Genomic DNA, 23,024 nt, shown 5'->3' on the forward strand with positions numbered 1-23,024 from the left:
GTCACTCTATATAACATAATAGAATCTACTGATAGAAGGTACAGTAAAGGAAATTGCAAGTAATTTCAAATCAACTATCAAGTGGTTTCTAATCTGCCCAGAAACTCAGTCCCAATACAGTCACTGCCAGAGAATATCTGTTTAAGAGAGAGACTCAGCTCAGAGGCCAGAAGCAAACATGAAAATCGTGACCATTCCCTGAAGGACCTGTTGGAGGAAAGTAAGGTGATCTAAGTCCGTTGAGCACAAGCTCAGTTGCTTCAGAAGTGTCTTGACTTTTTGTGACCCCATAGACTGCAGCACGCCAAGCTTCCCTGTCCTTCACCATCTCCTGGAGCTTGTTCAAACTCATGTCCATTCAGTCGGTGATGCCATCCAACCATCTCATCCTCTGTCATCCCCTTCTCCTCCTGCCTTCAATCCTTCCCAGCATCAGGGTCTTTTCCCAGGAGTCAGTTCTTGGCATTGGGTGGCCAAAGTAGTAGAACTTCAGCTTCAGCATCAGTCCTACCAATGAATATTCCAGACTAATTTCCTTTAGGATTGACTGGTTTGATCTCCTTGCAATCCAAGGGACTCTCAATAGTCTTCTCCAACACCAAAGTTTAAAAGCATCAAATAGCAAAGAAAGGCAATGCCAAAGAATGTTCAAATTACCACAAAATTGCAGTCATCTCATACGTTAGCAAAGTAATGCTCAAAATTCTCCAAGCTAGACTTCAACAGTATGTGAACCAAGAACTTCCAGATGTTCAAACTGGATTTAGAAAAGGCAGAGGAACCAGAGATCAAATTGCCAACATTCATTGGATCATAGAAAAACCCAAGAGAATTCCAGAAGAACATCTGCTTCATTGACTACACTAAAGCCTTTGACTGTGTGGATCACAACAAACTATGGAAAATTCTTCAAAAGGTGGGAATACCAGACCACCTTACCTGCCTCCTGAGAAACCTATATGCAGATCAAGAAGCAACAGTAGAACCGGACATGGTACAACAGACTGGTTCCAAATCGGGAAAGGAGTATGTCAAGGCTGTATATTGTCACCCTGCTTATTTAACTTACATGCAGAGTACATCATGCAAAATGCCAGGCTGAATGAAACACAAGCTGGAATAGATTTCTGGGAGAAACAGAAATAAACTCAGATATGCAGATGACACCACCCTAAAAGTGGTGAGGTGCAGAAGGTGAAGAGGAACTAAAGAGCCTCTTGATGAAAGTGAAAGAGGAGAATGAAAAAGCTGGCTTAACATTCTGCATTCCAAAAACTAATATCATGGCATCTGGTCCTGTCACTTCATGGCAAATAAATGGGGAAAGCATGGAAATATTGAGAGACTTTATTATCTTGGTCTCCAAAATCACTGCAAAAAGCCCCTGATGCTGGGAAAGACTGAAGTCAGGAGGAGAAGGGGACGACAGAGGATGAGATGGTTGGATGGCATCACCAACTCAATGGACTTAAGTTTGAGCAGGCTCTGGGAGTTGGTGATAGGCGGGGAAGCCTGGTTTGCTGCAGTCAATGGCACTGCAAAGAGTCGGACATGACTGAGCAACTGAACTGAACTGAACTTCTTTGGGATTGGAATGAAAACCGACCTTTTCCAGTTCTGCGGCCACTGCTGAGTTTTCCAAATTTCCTGGCATATTGAGTGCAACACTTTCACAACATCATCTTTTAGGATTTTAAATAGCTCTGCTGGAATTTGATCACCTCCACTAACTTTTGTTAGTTGTGATGCTTTCTAAGGCTCACTTGACTTCACATTCCAGGATGTCTGGCTCTAGGTGGGTGTTCACACCATCATGGTTATCTGGGTCATTAAGGTCTCTTTTGTATAGTTCTGTGTATTCTTGCCACCTCGTCTTAATATTTTCTGCTTCTGTTATGTCCATACTGTTTCTGTCCTTTATTGTGCCCATCTTTGCATGGAAAGTTCCCTTGGTATCTCTAATTTTCTTGAAGAGATCTCTAGTCTTTCCCATTCTATCTCTATTTCTTTGCACTGATCACTGAGGCAGGTTTTCTTTACCTCTGCTTGCTCTTCTTTGGAACTCTGTATTCAGATGGGTATATTTTCCCTTTTATCCTTTGCCTTTTGCTTCTCTTCTTTTCTCAGCTATCTGTAAGCTATTTGTAACCAAAACGATCCCATAGATCACAATGCCGTCTAATTTAATGAAACTATGAGCCATGCTGCGCAAGGCCATCCAATTGGACAGTCATGTTGGAGAGTTGTGACAAAACATGGTCCACTGGAGAAGGGAATGGCAAACCACTTCAGGATTCTTGCCTTGAGGCCTTGAGAATCCCAAAAAGAAGAGGCATTGGGAGTATTAAGAAACCAGGTGGGAAGTCGATTCAAGTCCATACTCTGATCCTATAAACAACTTCCTTTTGTTTTTTTTTAATTAATCTTTATTGGTGCACAGTTGGTTTACAATGTTGTTAGTTTCAGTTGTATAGCAAAGTGAATCAGTATATAACCGTTCTTTTTAAGTTTCTTTTCCCACATAGGTCATTACAGAGTAGTGAATAGAGTTTCCTATGCTATACAGTAGGGTCTCATTAGTTACCTGTTCTACAGAAGTACTGTGCTTAGTTGCACAGTCATGTCGGACTCTTTGTGACCCCAATGGACTGCAGCCCGCTTGGCTCCTCTGTCCATGGGGATTCTCCAGGCAAGAATACTGGAGTGGGTTGCCATGCCCTCCTCCAGGGGATCTTCCCAACCCAGGGACTGAACCTAGGTCTCCCGCATTGCAAGTGGATTCTTTACCATCTGCGCCACCAGCGAATTAGTGTGTATGTGTCAATCCCAATCTTCCAATCCCCCACCGCCCCTCCGGCTTTCCCTTGTGGTAACCATAAGTTCATCACCTGGCTGAGTTACTCATCTAATTTAATGTTTGGATTCATCATGAGAACAATCCAAAAGAAGTGGAAGTCCAGTGCCCCCTGCAGTAGGAGAAGAGAGTCATAACCACTCGACCACTAGGGGATTCGCTTTTGGATTGTTTTCAACACGAGTTCAAGTATTTAGTATGCTTTAAATAAGATGAATAACTCAGCTTGGTGACAAATTCTTTTAAATTTGAAAGCATTTGTAATTCTTCTAGATTCCCTAAACCACTTGCATATTTGAGACAACAAATTAGGATGCAGTTTCCACATGAAGGAAATCTTAAGGTTGTAAAGAAATTAATTGTGACAGTTATCCACAGATATATTTTAGGCACCATATGCTAAAATTATTAACATGCCTTGTCATGTAATTAACAATGTTCAGAAGCAGAACCAAATTGTTCTACGGACAAAACAAAGGGACAAGAACTATCCAATTCTACTACAGTTTTCACTGTGAAATTAATGTAAAGAAAATCAAGTTCTATTTTTACATGACTAACATTATATCATTTATTTTTGTTTTAAAACCATGGAAGAATGTTCACATGATTTCCAGTAAAGTCTAAGTGAAAATGAAAACCAGTTTTAAAAACATTTCCCATAAAATGAAAATGTACCTTTCAACTTTAACAGGTAGTATTTCTCATGTCTCTCTTATCTAATAAAACCAGACCATGTTAACTGCCTACTGTATGCTGGGGAATTTTTAAATCAAGGGAGATACATTAGTTAGGCTTGCTTCAAAGTGGTCATCTTTGGGCTTATTTGCAACATTTTTATCATTAAAATGTTTCACATTGAAACATTTATTTGCTAATGGTAGACAAAACAATAAAATTCACAGAAGAGTATTCTAAAGAGCAGCATGGAGGAGTCAAAAGATCGATGGTCCGAGGGACTGAGCTCTGGTCCTTACTCTGCCCCCAACTACCGGCTCAGTCTGTTTATATGTGGAAAATGAGCCCGACAGAGATTTCTCCCTACATGTATCTTTGATTAGGAACTCAGGTATGAAATTCTACCAATATTTTGGAGTCAGTTTATGCAGGAACATGAGTGCATATGTGACTTACAATTCATTCTCTCTGGGAGCAAGGAGAACACTTCCAATGTAATGAAATATATCCGTCAGCGTATACAAAAAATGTGAAAAAAGTTATATCTCATCATGTTCTACAATAATGCTGCTCTAAGTACATTCATACTGTGGGAATTCTAGCTCGCATTAATCATTCTAAATACCTACTTTCCACTCATTTCTAGAATTTAAATCAGCAGTGTATCAAGAGGCAAATTAAAGAAACCAAACATTCACTTCTATACTCTGGCATGCGTAATAGGTCAGCCCTGCAATACAATTCCATTCTGTGTACACCCTCAGAATAAGATCCTCTAAAATAAATACACACTTGCCAAGTGTTTATGGATAATTCTTCCAGTCTTTAGCTGTTCACAAAGCAGGACTCATCTCCCCTGTCCTTCAGTTCCCCAATCTCATCATTAATCTTTTCTAATGTCCCTCACAGATGCAGTGGTTTGTTTTGTTTTGTGTTTCCCCACAACTGTAAGTCACTCAGGGCCTTGCTTTCCACAGCAAAGGATCAGGTGTCTCAAAGCTCCATAAAAACACACTTCACACAGGGGATGTTTGTGGTCCGTGGACTCTGTCCACTTCATCTAAACAGGACCATCCACCCGTGAGGAAGGGCCAACTGGACGCAGTCTTTCCACCAGCACCAACTGAGCATGTCCTGCTGTAACGGACCTCTCCTCTGGCTCCCTCACAGGCCTGAACACACTTGTGTGAAACCTCCACTGTCAAGACTGTGAAAAGCAGCTGAGTATCATTTGGAGAATTCACTTTACTTACCAAGTAAAAAATTAACTAAGTACAACAGGAAGTAAAGCGATAGAAAGAAATCAACATCTTCAAGATTTGTATTCCTACCAAGATGGTTCTACAATACCAGAAAAAAAGATAATGACCTAAAAAATATTGCAGAGGACAATTCCTGCTTTCTATTCACTTTACTATACAAGGATTACTTAGAAACTGAGCAACTATATAGTACTAAGAGCTATCAGGCAAATAAAATACACAGAATCAACACCACCAGGAGGCCCACTACAATCACATTTTTGCTCAAGATGTCATCTGAATTAATTCAATCTTAAGTTTAACCTCCCAATGAGTAGGCAAGATTGTAGAATGCTGTTGTGTGCTCCCAGCTGATCTGTTCAGCAACTGAGATACTTAAAATACAAAATAAAATGAGTGTATTCGCTCATGCTACTACCCCTGTAGCAAACGTAAACAAATAAGAATTTATACAAATGTGAAATTTACTATTTCATATGAGCTCCAAACTTGGAATATTCTGTGCTAGAAAAAGACTTCTTCACAAAGCTTTTTAATATTATAAAAACATCACTGATGAAATGAAAGTGAAGTCGCTCAGTCATGTCTGACTCTTTGCGACCCCATGGACTGTAGCCCACCAGGCTCCTCCGTCCATGAGATTTTCCAAGCAAGAATACTGGAATGGGTTGCCATTGCCTTCCATTGCCTTCTCCAGGGGATCTCCCTCGCTCAGGGATTGAACCCAGGTCTCCCACGTTGCAGGTAGATGCTTTACCGTTTGAGCCACTGGGAAGCCCACTGATGAAATGAAATACTGTAAACCAAGACCTTGAAGGAAAATGGCTTGGTTTCATACCCAGAGTCTGACTTCCCAGCTCTGGGGTCTGGTGCATGCAGGTGACCTCATCGTTTTCCTCACTGTAAAGCAGATGTAACTAACACCTGCACTCACCTCCCAGGCTGCTTGTGAGGATTTAATCAGGTCACAGATTTAATAACTCTGTGAAAACCCCTGCAGTCTGGATCTCAAGGAAGATCAGCTATTTTACTCTTGAAAAGACTCTTGCTTGCTGTAGGCCACCACATTCTTATATTTTTTTCCTTCTTCTGCTTCTTCCTTCTTCTTCCTCCTGTCTTCCTCCTTCTCAGCCTCCTTATCTGTCTTTGTTTCTTTCCAAACATCAAATGTTGAGAGTTCTCAGGTCATCAAGAATATAGGTCCTCTTCTCCCTCTCTTCTTTCCCTAAGGGCTCTAACCTACTCCCATGATTTTCATCCCATCTGGAGGACAGATCCCAAACACATTTCTAATTCAGATCGGAACACATACCTGTCAAGTCACTGTCTCCACCTGGATGGCGTGTTGAGACCCTGAGTTCAGTCATCCTACCTCAAGGCCAAACTCCCCATTTCTGTCATTCAAATGTAAACGCAGCCTAAGTCAGTAAGCAGCTGGAAAAAATGCCCAGTTTTACAACACAGAATCCTGGGAGTTATCCCTGAAATGTCCTGTTGCTCACTTTTCAGTCTGTAACCCATTTCCTACGCTTTCCATTTTATGCCTGAAATATACTCTGTTTTCTCCACGGCTCCGTCCCCTTCTGAACCTGCAGCCACTAAGGACTAACTCCCAAACTGGCTTCACTCAAACAGTCCCCCCTCCTCCAGTCCAACTAGAGGAATGTTTTAAAGCGCAAGTATAATCACTCCTCTACCTACATTTCTTTACATGATCAGAGAATAAGAGTAAATCAGAATAAGGAGTAAACACTGTGAACCACTAATAAAGGTGTGCACATGTCCTCCATCCCCACGGTCGTCTATGTTTCAAAGACATTAAAACTTTTTACTCTAAAATGCCAGGCTCTCTCCTTCTTCAAGGCCTTCATTCATATCCACCCTGTTCCCTCTTTGGGAATGTGAAAAGGGGTCCTCCCTTCCCCTCCCTGTATCCCCATTTCCAGCTGTTTCTTTCCTATCATTCAGCTCTCAGTTTAACCAATACTTCCTCCAGAAGGCACTGGTTGGTTCTCTGGACAAGGTCAGTTCCATTAATTATATTCTCACAAAGCACCATGCACTTCTGTTCCACAATCCTCAGTGCATTTGTAAACACACAAAAGATAACAAGTGCAGGGAGCTTGTCTGTCCTGTTTACAGTTGTATCCCTTAATCTTATCAAACACCATAAGTGGGCCAACAGAGATACTGATAGATGTTTGCTGAATTAATTAACAGAGAATGGTTCTGGTTTCATTCTTGACTTGATAAGGGCTCATAATTGGTGGGTAAGTGCACATAAAACTCTAATTCAAGGCAGACTGTGATAGCTTTTCACAGGAAATAAACATACAGATTACTTGATCCTCTAAGAAAAAAAAATCAATTCTGGAAGGGAACAGACGTATAAAGAAAGACCCATGTAAAGGAAGGCTTCTTTCTGATGCAGAGATATGAAATAAGCCATGGAGAGCTAGCAAGACTTCAATAAGTTAAGGGTAGGAAATATTCCAAGGAGGGGAAAAATTTCAGACAGAAGGGAGAAGGATAGAAGGAGAAATATTTCTGCAGGAGAATGAAAACACTGCTCAAAGGAAAAAAGGGTTTGTCATTGAATGGAAAACCAAAACAGAGAAAGGATGGGGGAAGTATGACAGATGATGAATTCTGTTTTAGAAACTCAAATTTTAAGTCCTTACATGATGTTGAGAATGTAGTTAAATATGGAACTACGAAAGAAGTTGCAAGTAAATTTCAGAAATTATTAGGCTCAGAGAAATTTTAGTTGATCCATAAGGAATTAAACATTAATGCAGAGGCATGACAAAGAGGTCTAAAGTTATCCACAAACACATATCTTTATTGAGAATAAAAAATAGAAAAAGTAAAAGCAATTTTATAACTACTGCCTCAATTTTCAACATACATACCTAATTTTTATTTTATATAGGTGTTAGTAATACTTACCATATTTTTACAATGATTTTACCCTCTTTAAAACTGCTAATGTCCTACCACTGTTGGGATGGGAGAAACTCACTTATGCTGACTTTTTCTCTATTCAGTAGGAGAATAATATCTTCCTTCTGTTTAAAAGAATTTCAGTGTTTGTAATAGGCTCTGTGCAAAAATTTTAAATGATGTACAGAATTTTAAAAAGGTCATTCTAATTTCAAAAATGTTAACATCTGAAATTACATATATTATCTTTAATTATCAAGAGAATATATGAAGAATAATAAAATGTAATACTTACTTTTGCTGCACCTATTTGTTCTTTGCGAAATTTCTCAAGTGGTGCAATTAATACATCATTAGCATTTTGAATCTGAAATTAAAAATACAAATACATTAAATTCTATATAATTCATGCTAACAATATTGAAAAAACGATATCTCCCTTATTCCACTTACTTAAACAAACAGTTTTTGTTCCCTTTTGCATCTATAAATGAAATAAAAAATACCTCACACATGTCATATAGTCTTTTTCTACTTTATAATTAAATTTTCACAAATTATTTCACTTGATCCTAGCAATAATGTGACTAATGTGAAAACAAATACACATGGTGAGATCTTAAATATTTAAAGTTCATATTCTAAAATTTAACTACACATCAGACATTAAATTTTAAGATACCTTTAATTATACTGGTTTAATGTAGTCAGTTCAAGCATCATTTGAAAATTGAGCCATATAAAAGCCTTCTGTCTTGCCACTAGAATATTATAATTGTACAGCTGCAAACTAAAATCAGGCTTATTTTTTCCCTATTTAATTAGATTCCTTATACTTGGGCTTTGCCTGCATATTCTCATAACATTTTCAACCACACTAAAACAGTAACTGATTTTATTTCAATGAACAGCGTTTTAGTCCAAAACTCCAAATTGGATTTCACTTAAACTTTCAAACAGATAAATCTTTAAATCAATCTGTAAGAATACTGTGAGGGGGTTCAAGCTGGGTCGGGGCAATGACTGGATTCAGAAAACATATTTTTAACGAAAGCAACATGCTGGAAGGAAATCTTGATTTTTAAAAAAATCACTTTAAAAAGTATTAACATTAAACATAGGATCTTAAATGTTTTCATGACAAAAGGAAATAATAATGTGGCAAGATGGAGGTATTAGCTAATGTCATGGTATTAATCATTTTGCAATACATAAATGCTTCAAACCAACATATTGTACAATTTAAACTTACATAATATCAATTATATACCAATAAAGTTGAGTGGGGGAAAGGTAGGCCCAGTTAACAAAATTACCATTCATTCTACCGCTGTGATAATACTATGACCTACTACATAGTTAGCAAACGCTAAGATGAAGAGAAAAATCTATTTTTCAAATTAGTCACTATTTTAAATAGGTTAAAACATATACAGGAGCTCCTTATATTATTCTTATAATTTCAAATAAGTTTGACATTATATCACAATTTTAAAATTTCAAAAAATGGGTTTTACTTTCTATTATTTTCACTAAACTGGTTATTCTCCAGTCAAGCTTTATTTCTTAAATTCCATAATCTACCTAACACACAAAGACAGTAACCACAAAAATAAAAACTAAATAATGCTTCCCATGATTCTGTCATTTTCCAATTTGTAGGAAAATGAGATGACCTCTTGAAAAAAGTACCTAAAATCCTCTATTGTGAAAACATACAAAGTAGATCAATACTCAAAATCCTTCCCAAGACATTGAGAGCCAGCACAGATACCTCTGCCATCAGTCACCTACCGCCCTTTTTGTGAGCTCGGACAGGCATTCATCCAGATACACTGGGCAGGCATTTTACTACAGAAAGATGACTGGGAACAGTAGCAAAGTAGCTCACTTTTAATTCTCACCCTCTAAATCCTCTTTGCCCTAGTGAAACTCCAAATACATTGAAAGACATACATATATATTTCTCCAGATGTTACAGAGGTATTAAATAACGGATTCTGTCTTTAAAGTTCACATAAGGAAAGACAGCGTCATGGACACTTTAGTGTAATTTGGAAAAATAGCAACAATAAAGGCCAACAGTTACCGAATGTTTGCTTTATGCTGGAAACCAGCATGACCTAATGTATTTAAAGGCAATGATTTTAAACAAAGAGATAGTTCTCAAGTGGTGAAAACTCAAACAATGAGGCTGAATGAGAAGATAGGCAGCACAAGTCTTAAGTACATGTATTTAAAATCAAGAACGGCTGATTTCAACACAGTTCCATAGCTTATGAATCGCTATTTAAACATTCTGATCACCAGCTGTATCACCTAACAACTTGATTTTAAGGATGAAGATAATGAATGTGAAACACTTAGTTCAGTGCCTTACATCCGGAAAGTACTCAAAACTTACAGCTTTTAATATCTCCAAATAAACATATATGACATATATCCATCTGTAATGATATACCTGATACACCTGCATATCCAATTCTTCTATACTACCCTTTTGGTTGAAGGATATCTATGTGCACATTATGAGAAGGTATTTTCCTTTGACAGTCACAAAAGACAGATGGCCTAGACACTCCCACATTCAATCACTAGGTGCTTATATATGTGCCGAGCACACTATTGAGCTACATGGGGAAGGGAAAAAAAACTAAGGCATGAAAGTTGATGCCTACTTGTGAAAAGGGGGAAAAAATATTCACTCAACAAGTATTTAATGTCATAAAGTCCTGCTAAAGTTTTCGGAAAATTTGAGACAAAACTGATCACAGTACATTGAGAATAGTTACATGATTAACTATGCAGAATTCATCCCAAACACATCAGAATTTTGACAACGGAAAAGATCCATGAGAACTAAATAAGTCAAGGTAGTATTTGGATAGTGAACAGGAAGTATTGGATAGAGGTAAACAGGAAGTGGATATGAACTGGATATACCAAAGAGAAAAAAATATCCTAGGAACAGGCATCACCATAAAAAAGGCAAGAGACAGAATTACGCAAATATGAGGCGGGGGTGGGGGGTGGTGCGGGAGGGGTTCAGCACAGGGAAAAATAGAAGCATTTACTACACGCTCATTAACAGTCCATCCTGACTGTGAGTGCCAACCAAGTTACAGGCCTTCAGTTACCTTTTTAAAAATGGAAATGGCACAGTGCATACAAAGTATGTTGAAAAGTTTTGGCACACGGCAGGTTCCATGTGTTATTAGCTACTGACATTATCTAACTGGAGAAAAGTGTGTAATTACTATTAGGAAATTTAACTGCAATAAGGAAAGAATACCCATAATCTAAGCAAAGTTACCTGAATATGGAATCACTGCTGGTTTCTAAAGAGAAGATTAATGTAAAAACTTGTTCTAGGAAGTAATATGCAGGATACTTTGAGAATGAAGAGATAAGGACAAGATATGCCAGGTGAATGGCTGGGAGAAGAACACAAGTTTGAAGAGACAACTAGGTCAGAGGCCTGTGGTGTTGACAGACGGGTAGCATGGAACTGCAGAGGCGGAGGAATCAAAGGTGACACCAAGTTTTCAGCCTCAGGCACTGGAACTCCAGCATAACTTTAAGAACTAGGGTAAATGAGGCAGGGAGCATGTCTGGTAGAGAAAGAGTAATGACAACGAATTTCACTTTGGACCTATTACTTTTGATACCATGAAAGAGTCACGGAAATATCATAGCACAGTATCCCACTTCAAAACATGGAACTAGTCAATACGAATGAAATGTTTTTTAATTGGGAAAAGACCAGACAAAAGAGTGGATGGCGGATCCATATGCTAAGACGCTAGCACTCACATTCATACCCAATAGTTTAAATCTCTGCCACAACTATTCTCTGGCTGTTATGTAAATATGGCCTGGGAATAAAACAAAACGTGAGAATATAAACTTGAGCCAAATGTGATAATTAACAACCACCCAGTGGGGCAAGCATTACTTCCTATCTCTAGTTTGTCCATATTTCTTCATCTCTTTCTTTTGTTTTGGATTTGCTCAATTTTTTTCTTTCTTCCCCCTGCTCTCATTCTATTAATGTGAAACTTAGGGAATAAAAACATAAGTTCCAGAGGTACTAAACAGGAAAAAAAAAAAAAAGAAGGGGAAGAAAAACATCCAATGGAGTGATAGAGATAACAAGAGATATGATTTGTTGAGTGTTTAATGCATGCCAAGTACTATGCTAAGCCCTTCACAATATCTAGATTAAAGTTGATTTCATATGAGTAATGAAGTTCAAAACCTAACAATCATCTGGAATATATTAAGAATGTGAATGCTGAAGTTAGACCCTCTTCCATTTCGAATCTCAGCACCTAACCTGCTAAGACTCAATGCCTTCATCTCTGTATCTCTTAAGAATTTCATAAAAATCAAAGGAAAAATACACATATTTTAAAAATCACAAGCATAGATTCGGCATATGGCAGGCTTTCAATAAATGTTTGTTTCATCACAGAATTCACAGTGTCAACTACTGAGTTCAGAGCCATCCTCAGCGGTCTGAGAATTTCCAAGATGATTTAAAAGGTAGTTATTCAAGAGGGAGAAATTGAAATCCAAATAAATTTAACAGAAACTTTTTCAGAGTACCCATCTGCAGTGGTAGATAACAGGAACCTACATTTTTCCATAAACCATAATAACATATGTGTGGCTTTACATCTGACATATGATGCTTCTCTTGTATGCAGTCAATGGGCTGCTGTTCACAATATGTGAATCTAAATTCAAGAGATCAAAATAGGAATGCCAACACTCAAAGGGCGCAAAGTGGATTTACAACCCAACTGTCTGCTCCTGACTCTCAGCTTTGAACACCCCCTACGGGACGAATGCCTTTTATCCCAACACACTGGTCGATCACATGGATGAAATTCTCCAATTCTGATGTAATCCACGTGTGAAGTAAAGAAGGTATTTAAAATTTAGGTAGGTTTAAAAGGGTTACTGTTACAACTGAAAAATAATGGAAAATAACATACAAAATGCTAAGAAACCATAATTAAAAATCTGAATCTGGGGTACAACACTGGTGACTTTATCAAGATTTAAAAAGCAATCTAGAGAAATGAAATTCTGGCTCACATGGAACTCTTTCTCCTCAAATTTACACAGGGGGCTTGATAAAACTCCTTCCAAAAGGTAATACTAGAGGATGGGGTGGGGGGTAGGGCATGGAACCAAGTCACAGAGTTCAGGAAATTCAAACTTCCATAATATTTCTGGAATGTGTTACTTTGTATGACCTCATTAAGAGGCTTTAGGAAAAATTCAAATGCAATTTTAATGCTCTCTCTAGATATTGATAAGATAAATTTTTGAAAAGTTCATATTTCAGTAATTAAGGGTTAACTATTTTATAATTTTTAACCATTATCTAAACCTTGGTTTTAAAAAACTTATTTTTGTAAGTACTGGTCCATTTTTAAATTCAAAAATAATCACAGCTTTTTCACTTATTTTCTGTATCAGAGAAGCAAATCTAATATTGGGTAATAAGACATTACAATACTGCATTTACTGGGTAGACACACTTTGACCGTGGGTGTACTACATTAAACCAGGCAATTCAGCTTCCTGTTGCTTTTCTTTTGCTATTTCAAGTGATTCTAATAAACAGCCACAAGGGAGTGCTCATAAATCACTCAAAAGTAATGGCTAGAAAATGTTTTTATGTGGTTAGAAGAATCATTATCCAAACATGTTTGGGTTTTTTTTTTTGTCTCCAAGTACACATGAATTATAATTTTCTACAGACCATGAATTTTTAAGAGCTATCCTATAGGAATTTTCAATGCTTGTTTTCCACTGCAGAGACTCTTACCATAACTTGTCTGTCTAAGGAAGTGAATAGTGATGGAATAAAATAAATCTGAAAAGTAATTCTTCTTACACTTTTACTTTCTCTTCCCCTTTGGGGTCTTGGTTAAACTTGACTGTTGTTGGTAGCAGTCACAGCTCATCACAAATCAAAGATTACCGTATCCCACCAGGATGTAAGAGAAGATAATTCTCTACCTCTACAAGCTCTAAAAGACTGCAGGTTTTGAAGAGATTGGGGCTTCCCTGGTAGCTCAGATGGTAAAGAATCTGCCTGCCATGCAGGAGACCTGGGTTCAGTCCCTGGGTTAGGAAGATCCCCTGAAGAAGGAACTGGCAATCCACTTCAGTATACTTATCTAGAGAATTCCATGGACAGAGGAGCCTGGCAGGCTATGGTCCATGGAGTCTCAAAGAGTGGGACATGACTGAACAACTAATGCTTTTGAAGAGATTTAATGATTTTCTGCTATCAACTGTTTGAGAAGGCTACAAAGAACAAGCTATCTATAGAAATAAAGCATGGATGATGTAGCTCACTGCAAAAACAACTTCCTGTTGAGATGGCTATTATAATCAAATCCACACAAAGTGAAAATATTACAAAGGTATGTATATTGAGTAGACTGAACACAATCAATGTGGAAGACACCTATAAACAGGCTGAGAAAAGACTGGCTCATTGTCTCACTGGTATTTACAACTGGAGAAGTCAGATCAGAGTCCTTGGGATTACAAGCAAGTATCTCTTCGCTGCCTGTCCCAACCCCTTATCCTATTCCCGCCCACCCTTTTGGACAAAGCTATGGCAGGTGGTCTTGGGATAGTCTGAGTTTCACTCCTAGATACTGGTAAAGTTAGCTCTCCACAACCTCACAAGAGGCATTTCTCTAAGTCAGTAAACCCACAGTTTTTCTAATTGTTATGCGCATTCATGCTCAGACAAGCTATGTGACCCCATGGGCTGTAGCCCACCAGACTTCTCTGTCCACAGGATTTTTCTGAGCAAGCATACTGGAGCGGGTTGCCATTTCCTTCTCCAGGGGATCTTCCAGACCCAGGGATCAAACCCACATCTCCTGCATCTCCTGCATTGGCAGGCAGGTTCTTTACCAAGTAAGTTAGAACTCAAAACCCAAATCTCACAGAAAGAGTGGAGGACAGACATATGAACAAGACCTTCATACAATAAGTAATATGAAGTAAAAACTAAATGCATTTTACTTTCTATCCTTTAATGTGAATAGCAACTTACTCTGAAAAATCATGCCTTCATCTTTTAAAAACATGTAAGGTTTTCTGGCCACTGCAATAATCCATTAAATTTCTACTTAAATGTCACTTATTACTTCAATATTGGATGTTTTGATTTTACTTATTAAGTCAGTGTTCTATGATAAATCCCTACTTCATTGGATTTCATCTATTTAGATCCAACTCACTTATATTTAATATTAGTTTCATCTTTACTTCTACTAGTATAATACTTATAGGAATATATTTAGAAAAAGAAATTAAAGTTTTTGGAGAATGATGCTACAGGAATCCCATTTTTTACTTCAGAAGATAAGTAGACATATACTCTCTAGGGAAGTGCATGGGTTTGTATTTAATTCTTGAATTATCCCATGAAAACCGTGTGATTTTGGTCAAATTATTCAAACACTCCATGTCTGTTTCCTTTCTGTAAAGATGAAAATATGCCTTTATCTCATAGCCTGTATATAAAAATTTTTGCATTTTATATATAATGATCCTAAGAGTCTATTAATACAAGGTTGTACTTGCTTCTTAACTAAATTCATCCTTTTTGAGTAGGTCAACTGTAAAACAATAATTTTTTTTAAAATGACTTAGGAATTTGCAACTGCAGTTTCATATATTAATAAAAGAGTGAAATCTCACCAGCAGGTATTAGATGCCAAGACTTCTTAAACGGAACACCGTGGCTAGTAGGCTAAATGGCAACCAATCCTCTCTGCTTCTACAGCCTATGACTGTCCTGAATATAACTCAAAGTATAGTTAGGTATTTTTTAATAAAAAAAAAATCTATACTCGTAAGACGAAGGAGCAGAAAAGCATTCATCCAAGAAGAAATTGACCATTTTCATAGTATAGCTGAGAAAGTGGAAGAGAGGGGTAAATTGCAAAATTTCACACAATTCATTGTGATCTAATAGTGTCATAACTCTAGGTTGTACCAAATGAAATTCTCTGAATATTGAGTTATTTGGACTAGAAAGGTAAGTTATTTTTCTCAGATATTTTTGTTGCTCTTAAACTACTTTTGCTTTATTCTTTCTTATCCAGCAATCTCTAACAGTAGATTAAACCAAAGATAATTTTAAAGTTTTCAAGCATTGCAGAAAATATCTGTAAACAACAGATCTAACCATAATATATGCCTCCTTACAAACTTGTGTCTACTTATTGCCATCCTGATTACTACATTTATAACTATCATGTGAAAGTCACTCAGCCATGTCTGACTCTTTGCAACTCCATGGACTATATAGTCCATGGGACTCTCCAGGCCAGAATATTAGAGTGGGTAGCCTTTCCTTTCTCCAGGGGATCTTCTTGACCCAGGACACAAACCGGAGTCTCCTTCATTGCAGGCGGATTTTTTACCAACTGAGCTATCAGGGAAGTCCATAATGGAGGCTTAAAAAAAACAGCAAAAGAGGTCAAACTATATTTCAACTTTAAATAACAGATATACGAAAGATCCAATTAAAACTGACATCTTAAAAATTACATAAAACAATTACTCCAAACATCCTGCACATATGTTCATTGTAACAAATACCTTCCTTTTGATTTTGACCAAAAAGTATGCACTTAGGAAAACACTCCTATAGAATATATGGCTGCATTACCTCAAAGGTCATACAAGGAAAATGTAGAGTTTAAACCTACCTTTGAGAACAGAGTCGCCAAATAATCTAAGAAATACTGCCATCTCAGTTGTTGCTGCTGCTGCTAAGTTGCTTCAGTCGTGGCAGACTCTGTGTGACCCCATAGATGGCAGCCCACCAGGCTCCCCCATCCCTGGGATTCTCCAGGAAAGAACACTGGAGTGGGTTGCCATTTCCTTCTCCAATGCATGAAAGTGAAAAGTGAAAGGGAAGTCGCTCAGTCATGTCCAATTCTCAGTTGTTAAAAGGTATTAAATAACTGCTCTGCACTCCCCGCTAGGTGAAAAAATTACGCACAGAAACTGGTGGAGTTACTTCTGCAGTCCTCTACCTTTGGCCATTCTCAGGAAACCCCATCATCTCCTGAATTTGTGTACCTCTAGTGGCATTCTGGTGGGCTGCAGTCCATGGAGTCGTGAAGAGTCAGACACGACTGAGCGGCTTCACTTTCACTTTTCACTTTCATGCATTGGAGAAGGAAATGGCACCCCACTCCAGCGTTCTTGCCTGGAGAATCCCAGGGACGAAAGAGCCTGGTAGGCTGCTGTCTACAGGGTCGCACAGAGTCAGACATGACTGAAGTGACTTAGCAGCAGCAGCAGCAGTGGCATTGCTCGGAGAAGGCAATGGCACCCCACTCCAATACTCTCGCCTGGGAAATCCCATGAACAGAGGAGCCTGGTAGGCTGCAGTTCATGGGGTCGCTAAGAGTCGGATAGGACTGAGCGACTTCACTTTCACTTTTCACTTTCATGCATTGGAGAAGGCAATGGCACCCCACTCCAATACTCTCGCCTGGGAAATCCCATGAACAGAGGAGCCTGGTGGGCTGCAGTTCATGGGGTCGCTAAGAGTCGGACAGGACTGAGCGACTTCACTTTCACTTTTCACTTTCATGCATTGGAGAAGGAAATGGCAACCCACTCCAGTGTTCTTGCCTGGAGAATCCCAGGGACAGGGGAGCCTGGTGGGCTGCCGTCTATGGGGTCGCACAGAGTCTGCCATGACTGAAGCGACTTAGCAGCAGCAGTGGCATTGCTATTAAATTTCTATGATGCCCTCATGTTTCTCAACCCTAAAGGAGATGACCAAAGATTTTCCTGTAACACAGCTTTCCCATGTATATCAGTGTCCGCCTGCTGATGGAAACATACCTCTGCCCCTTTCCCTCACTTTAAACATCAGAAGCTCCGTATATCCTGAACTGAGCCAATCATAGCAAAAAGGAAGATTTTTTTTTTTTTCTCCAGGTTTTATCCCAGAGTTTAGAGGAGTCAAAGTGGCTTCAAGTGAGGGGTCAGGGGGAAGGAGCCTCAACAATTTGATAATTTATGTAACTCCATGTTTATCACCTCCTCCTCTTTTAATGCTAATTCTTCTTGCTAATTTTCCTCTACCCTTCTAGGTAGACACTACTAAAAAAACACCTTTTGAGAGAGAAATTAGAATCATGTGTTTTTTTTTTTAAAGTGTGTTTGTGAATTTAAAGAAAATTCCAATAGATGTTTATAAAAATTTATAAAAGACATTAAAATTCATTAAACAAATTCACAGTTAATTTATGGCAGTTATATTTTAGTATCTGGATCTTAATGTATTTTAATCATAATTGCTCCGTGTTTATGTAATGGCAGACTGTGAGAGCCTTAAGAAAGATTTAAGATGCAATTTCTTAAATTTCTTGTTGCAGCCTTTGCAATAACAGGAGGGCTGGAAGAGAAGGCGGGGACAGAGGATAGAGGGAGGAAGGAGTTTTTCTCTGGACAGAGATTCACCTAAACAAAGCCAAGAATGACCTAGCTCGAACAAGGATCCACTGAGCAAGCTTAGGAAGGTGGGCGGCGGGCGAGTGCTGTGCTGGGCGGGGGCGCTGGGAAGGCTCACAGTGGCTCTCGAGGTCCATTATGAGGTATCTCTTCCCACCCTACATTCAGCAACTTGGGCCAAATTGAGCTGAGGTAAAGATTTCTATATCTCGAAATAGGCCAGCATTACATATCAGGGTTTTACACACACACACACACACACACACACACACACACACACACCTCCCTAAGAGTTGGCAGTTTGAGCTGAGGTAAAGATTTCTATATCTCGAAATAGGCCAGCATTACATATCAGGGTTTAACACACACACACACACACACACACACACACACACACACACACCCCTCCCTAAGAGTTGGCAGTTTAGTTTCTACCACGCCTCACTGCTTCAGAGCTAAACGTGTATTGAGAAGACACTAATACTAAACCATAAACAACAGTAAAGAATGCTAACTATACAAGATTCCTTTCATCTAGTTGTTAAAGCATCTCTTTAAAACATGTATCTGTGGGCTTAAAATAGTGCCAATTTAGTATGTATTTCTCAATGCCTGCTTATTTAACTTATATGTAGAGTACATCATGAGAAACACTGGACTGGAAGAAACACAAGCTGGAATTAAGATTGCCGGGAGAAATATCAATAACCTCAGATATGCCGATGACACCACCCTTATGGCAGAAAGTGAAGAGGAACTAAACAGCCTCTTGATGAAAGTGAAAGTGGAGAGTGAAAAAGTTGGCTTGAAGCTCAGCATTCAGAAAACGAAGATCATGGCATCTGGTCCCATCACTTAATGGGAAATAGATGGGGAAACAGTGGAAACAGTGTCAGACTTTATTTTTGGGGGCTCCAAAATCACTGCAGATGGTGATTGTAGCCATGAAATTAAAAGACACTTACTCCTTGGAAGGAAAGTTATGACCAACCTAGATAGCATCTTCAAAAGCAGAGACATTACTTTGCCGACTAAGGTCCGTCTAGTCAAGGCTATGGCTTTTCCTGTGGTCATGTATGGATGTGAGAGTTGGACTGTGAAGAAGGCTGAGTGCCAAAGAATTGACGCTTTTGAACTGTGGGGTTGGAGAAGACTCTTGAGGGTCCCTTGGACTGCAAGGAGATCCAACCAGTCCATTCTGAAGGAGATCAGCCCTGGGATTTCTTTGGAAGGAATGATGCTAAAGCTGAAACTCCAATACCTTGGCCACCTCATGCGAAGAGCTGACTCATTGGAAAAGACTCTGATGCTGGGAGGGATTGGGGGCAGGAGGAGAAGGGGATGACAGAGGATGAGATGGCTGGATGGCATCACGGACTCGATGGACGTGAGTCTGAGTGAACTCCGAGAGCTGGTGATGGACAGGGAGGCCTGGCGTGCTGTGTGTGATTCATGGGGTTGTGAAGAGTCAGACATGAGTGAGCAACTGAACTGAACGGACACTTAAACTGACTTTTACACAAAACAAGGATTTTGTATTTCCTGGCTTCCATAGTGACAGGAAGTTTCTGTAGTGCCGATTTAATCAATTTTGAAGCTAAACCTGGACACTGCAAGCTGAATCCAAGATGTTGGCTCTAAACATCTCGTGCTAGGAAGAACGACAGCATTCAGGCTGCAGGTTATCCATACATCTACCTTCCAGCCCTGTAAAGGTAGAGATAATGTCTTATTGATTTTTGAATAGTCATTGCCTAGCAAAGTGCTTTTGCCATAGTGGAAATTCAACACACTACTGGGAAGTTAGTAAAGTTATTTACAGTAGCCATAATTGATACCTGCAATGAATTACTGTAACAAACACTGTTCCTCATAATATTACTGTGGATGACAACCTACCTATAGGAAACTAAGTATTTCTGAAAATAAGAAAAGTATTTTGTAAAATACGCTTTTGATATATGCTGTATAACATGGGTAGCAATCTGAAACTAAGCTAATTAATATTATCTTTAGAAAAAAACGCAGTCACACACACACAAAAAAAACCATTTACAATGACTTCTACATTCACACAAGTTCTTCACTTATAAATCAGTTTTGCAAGAAAAATAAAGCAATATTATGTTTCAAGTTAAAATGCCATGGAGGGAAGATTATTATCATACAAACTGCCATAGTGGGTTAAAATGAAAAGAGCAGTAACTCCTCGAAATAAGAAATGCAAACCACCATCCAAATTCTTCCTACTCCTCCATCCTTAAGGTTGGTTACACTGCTGCGATGAACTGAAAACTTGAGAAGGAAAATCACATGGCTTTGTTAGATTTTAGCTGGAAACCAGAACAGGGCTTTGAGCAGGGGAGTCAGGGAACACAGACTGAAAGCATGGAGGAGAAAAGCAAACAGGTCAGAACCACCAGACAAAGGCTGGGAAAATGTATTCTATAGTACACCCATACAGTGCTTCGGCAACACTGACCGCGGGCCAAGGGAGTTCTCCTTCAGTCCTCACAACAACTCCCTAAAGAAAGTACTATTATTATTCCTATTTTGTAGTTGAGGAAACTGAGACCCAGAAAGACTAAGTAACTCATGCAAAGTCACAAATAGCTGGTAGGTGGCAGGACCACACCATGAACCCAAGTAGTCTGACTATATATACCACATTGCACAGTCTCAGACAATAAGGATACACTGCATGACCAAAAATAAGTCTTGCCCCCAAACAAAGTTACATGAAATATGAGTAAGGCTATCACTAAACAAAGGAAAACCTGAAAAAAGGGCTATAGCATTAGAGGGATGAGATGATTATTGTCCTATTTACTAATTTATAAATGCTGAAATGTAGATACATTATTTTCTCTATTCCAGATCTTTTTTGGAAAATGATACACACTTTCTATTGCATCCCCAAACAATTTCATTGTTGCGCTGATGTCATATTTAAGTGTGTGATAAAAGGTCATGCTAAGTTGAATAATACAGATTTTCTTGGCTCTTGAAATGCTAAGTTATGGGTTCAGGATGGGGAACACATGTACACCCATGGTGGATTCATGTCAATGTATGGCAATACAATATTGTAACGTAATTAGCCTCCAATTAAAATAATTTATATTAAAAAAAATAAATGCTAAGTTATAATAATAATGTAATGGTGAGATAAGAATCAGCATAGGCACAGGGAAGATTAGGAAGAGATTATTGCCATTATTAACTTAAAATCGGAGCATTTCTCCCACATAATTCTACCCAACTAAAGTTTAGGAAATGAGAAAAAAGGAGTATTCATTCAGAAACATAACCACAATAGTACTGCCTTTCCTAGTTCACTTTCCCTAGTGCACTTACTTGGGATGTTTATGTCACATACTATCTTGATATAAATAAATACAGGAAACATTGTAACTGGGACTTGTACAGTTCAGAAAAAAAACCAGCACCAGAAGCTCATACACACCCAGTATATCTTCCCTATAAACTACCACTGTAGCAACTGCTTGTATGTGAATATTTTAAGGATCTCTGGGGGCTGGGGAAAGAGAAGATAATCTTTTGAAATAAATAATTCCTTAATTGAATAAACCAACAAACTGAATCTCAGTGTTGTTAAAAATAAAACCGGAAAAAAAATGGATTAAAAGAGAAACCTTCAGAGCTTCAATACAGAATTACAGAAGTCCATGAGTACCCAAAAGTTATCTAAGTCCTACAATTTAGCAAGCAAGAGATATGATTTATTTTGCAAACATTTTCTTTTAAACTTTCCCAGGCATCTGAGCACAGGCTCTTAGTCATAGCTAAGAATTACTTCCCAAATAAGTTCCATATGTTATAACTCTCGTTCCTGGTCTTTTCTAAACCCAGATCTGGTCATAAACTATGAGCTAGTTTACCACACTGTACAGCTGTCAAAAACTTTTCTTACCCAATGAAGTAAAGAACCTCACTCAGCCTTTTCTGTGAGGTCTTATATCATGTGAAATACGAGGGATATGTCAATACTAGAGAAAGTCTTCTTTACAACACGACAAACATAAAAACCAATATGCTCTTCCTTATCTGTGAAAAGGAAGCCCCAATAGAAAATACAATCATTTAATAAATCATTAACATCTGACCTCTTTGGGGTTTACCCTCAGGCTATGGCTTGAATTACATTCAGTTCATATAACTGGGTCAAAGGATGTTAAGATTATTTTCCAGAAAATCAAGCTTGGAACTACTTCCCTTGCTGACAGCAGCAGACAGCCCAAGACATGTATCTCTCATGCATCCTTTAAACCTCAGCCCAAGTGTCACCTCCTAGGTAAGCTTTCCCTAACATTCCCAAGTGTAAGGTGTTTTGTTTTATTGAAGTATAGTTGATCTATAATGTTGTGGTAGTTTTAACAGTACAGCAGAGTGATTCAATTATACCCACACATACACATACACACACATTCTTTTTCACATTCTTTCCCCTTATAGGTTATTACAAAATACTGAGTTAGTTCCCTGTGCTATACAGTAGAACCTTGTTGGTTATCGTGTGTGTGTGTGTGTGTGTGTGTACATATATATATATATATATATATATATATATATATATATATATATATATATATATATGACTGTGTATGTGTTAATCCTAAACTCCTAATTTACCACCCCCCTTTTCCATTTTGGTAACCAGAAGTTTGTTTTCTAACTCTGTGGGTCTACTTGTAATAAGTATTTGTGTACTATTTTTTAGATTCCACATATAAGCAATATCA

General features: G+C 38.3%; 1 protein-coding gene across 1 annotated transcript in view; it reads right to left on the reverse strand.

Annotated features, from left to right (window-relative positions):
- ARHGAP42 (Rho GTPase activating protein 42) overlaps window positions 1–23,024 on the reverse strand; it is a 332,642-nt gene that overhangs the window by 136,270 nt on the left and 173,348 nt on the right. The window contains exon 4 of the mRNA XM_069554888.1: window positions 8,033–8,104. Coding sequence (XP_069410989.1) covers window positions 8,033–8,104 — 72 coding nt within the window. The remainder of the gene's footprint in view (window positions 1–8,032; window positions 8,105–23,024) is intronic.

This window comes from Ovis canadensis, chromosome 15, assembly GCF_042477335.2.
Source record: "Ovis canadensis isolate MfBH-ARS-UI-01 breed Bighorn chromosome 15, ARS-UI_OviCan_v2, whole genome shotgun sequence".
Lineage (NCBI taxonomy): Eukaryota > Metazoa > Chordata > Mammalia > Artiodactyla > Bovidae > Ovis > Ovis canadensis.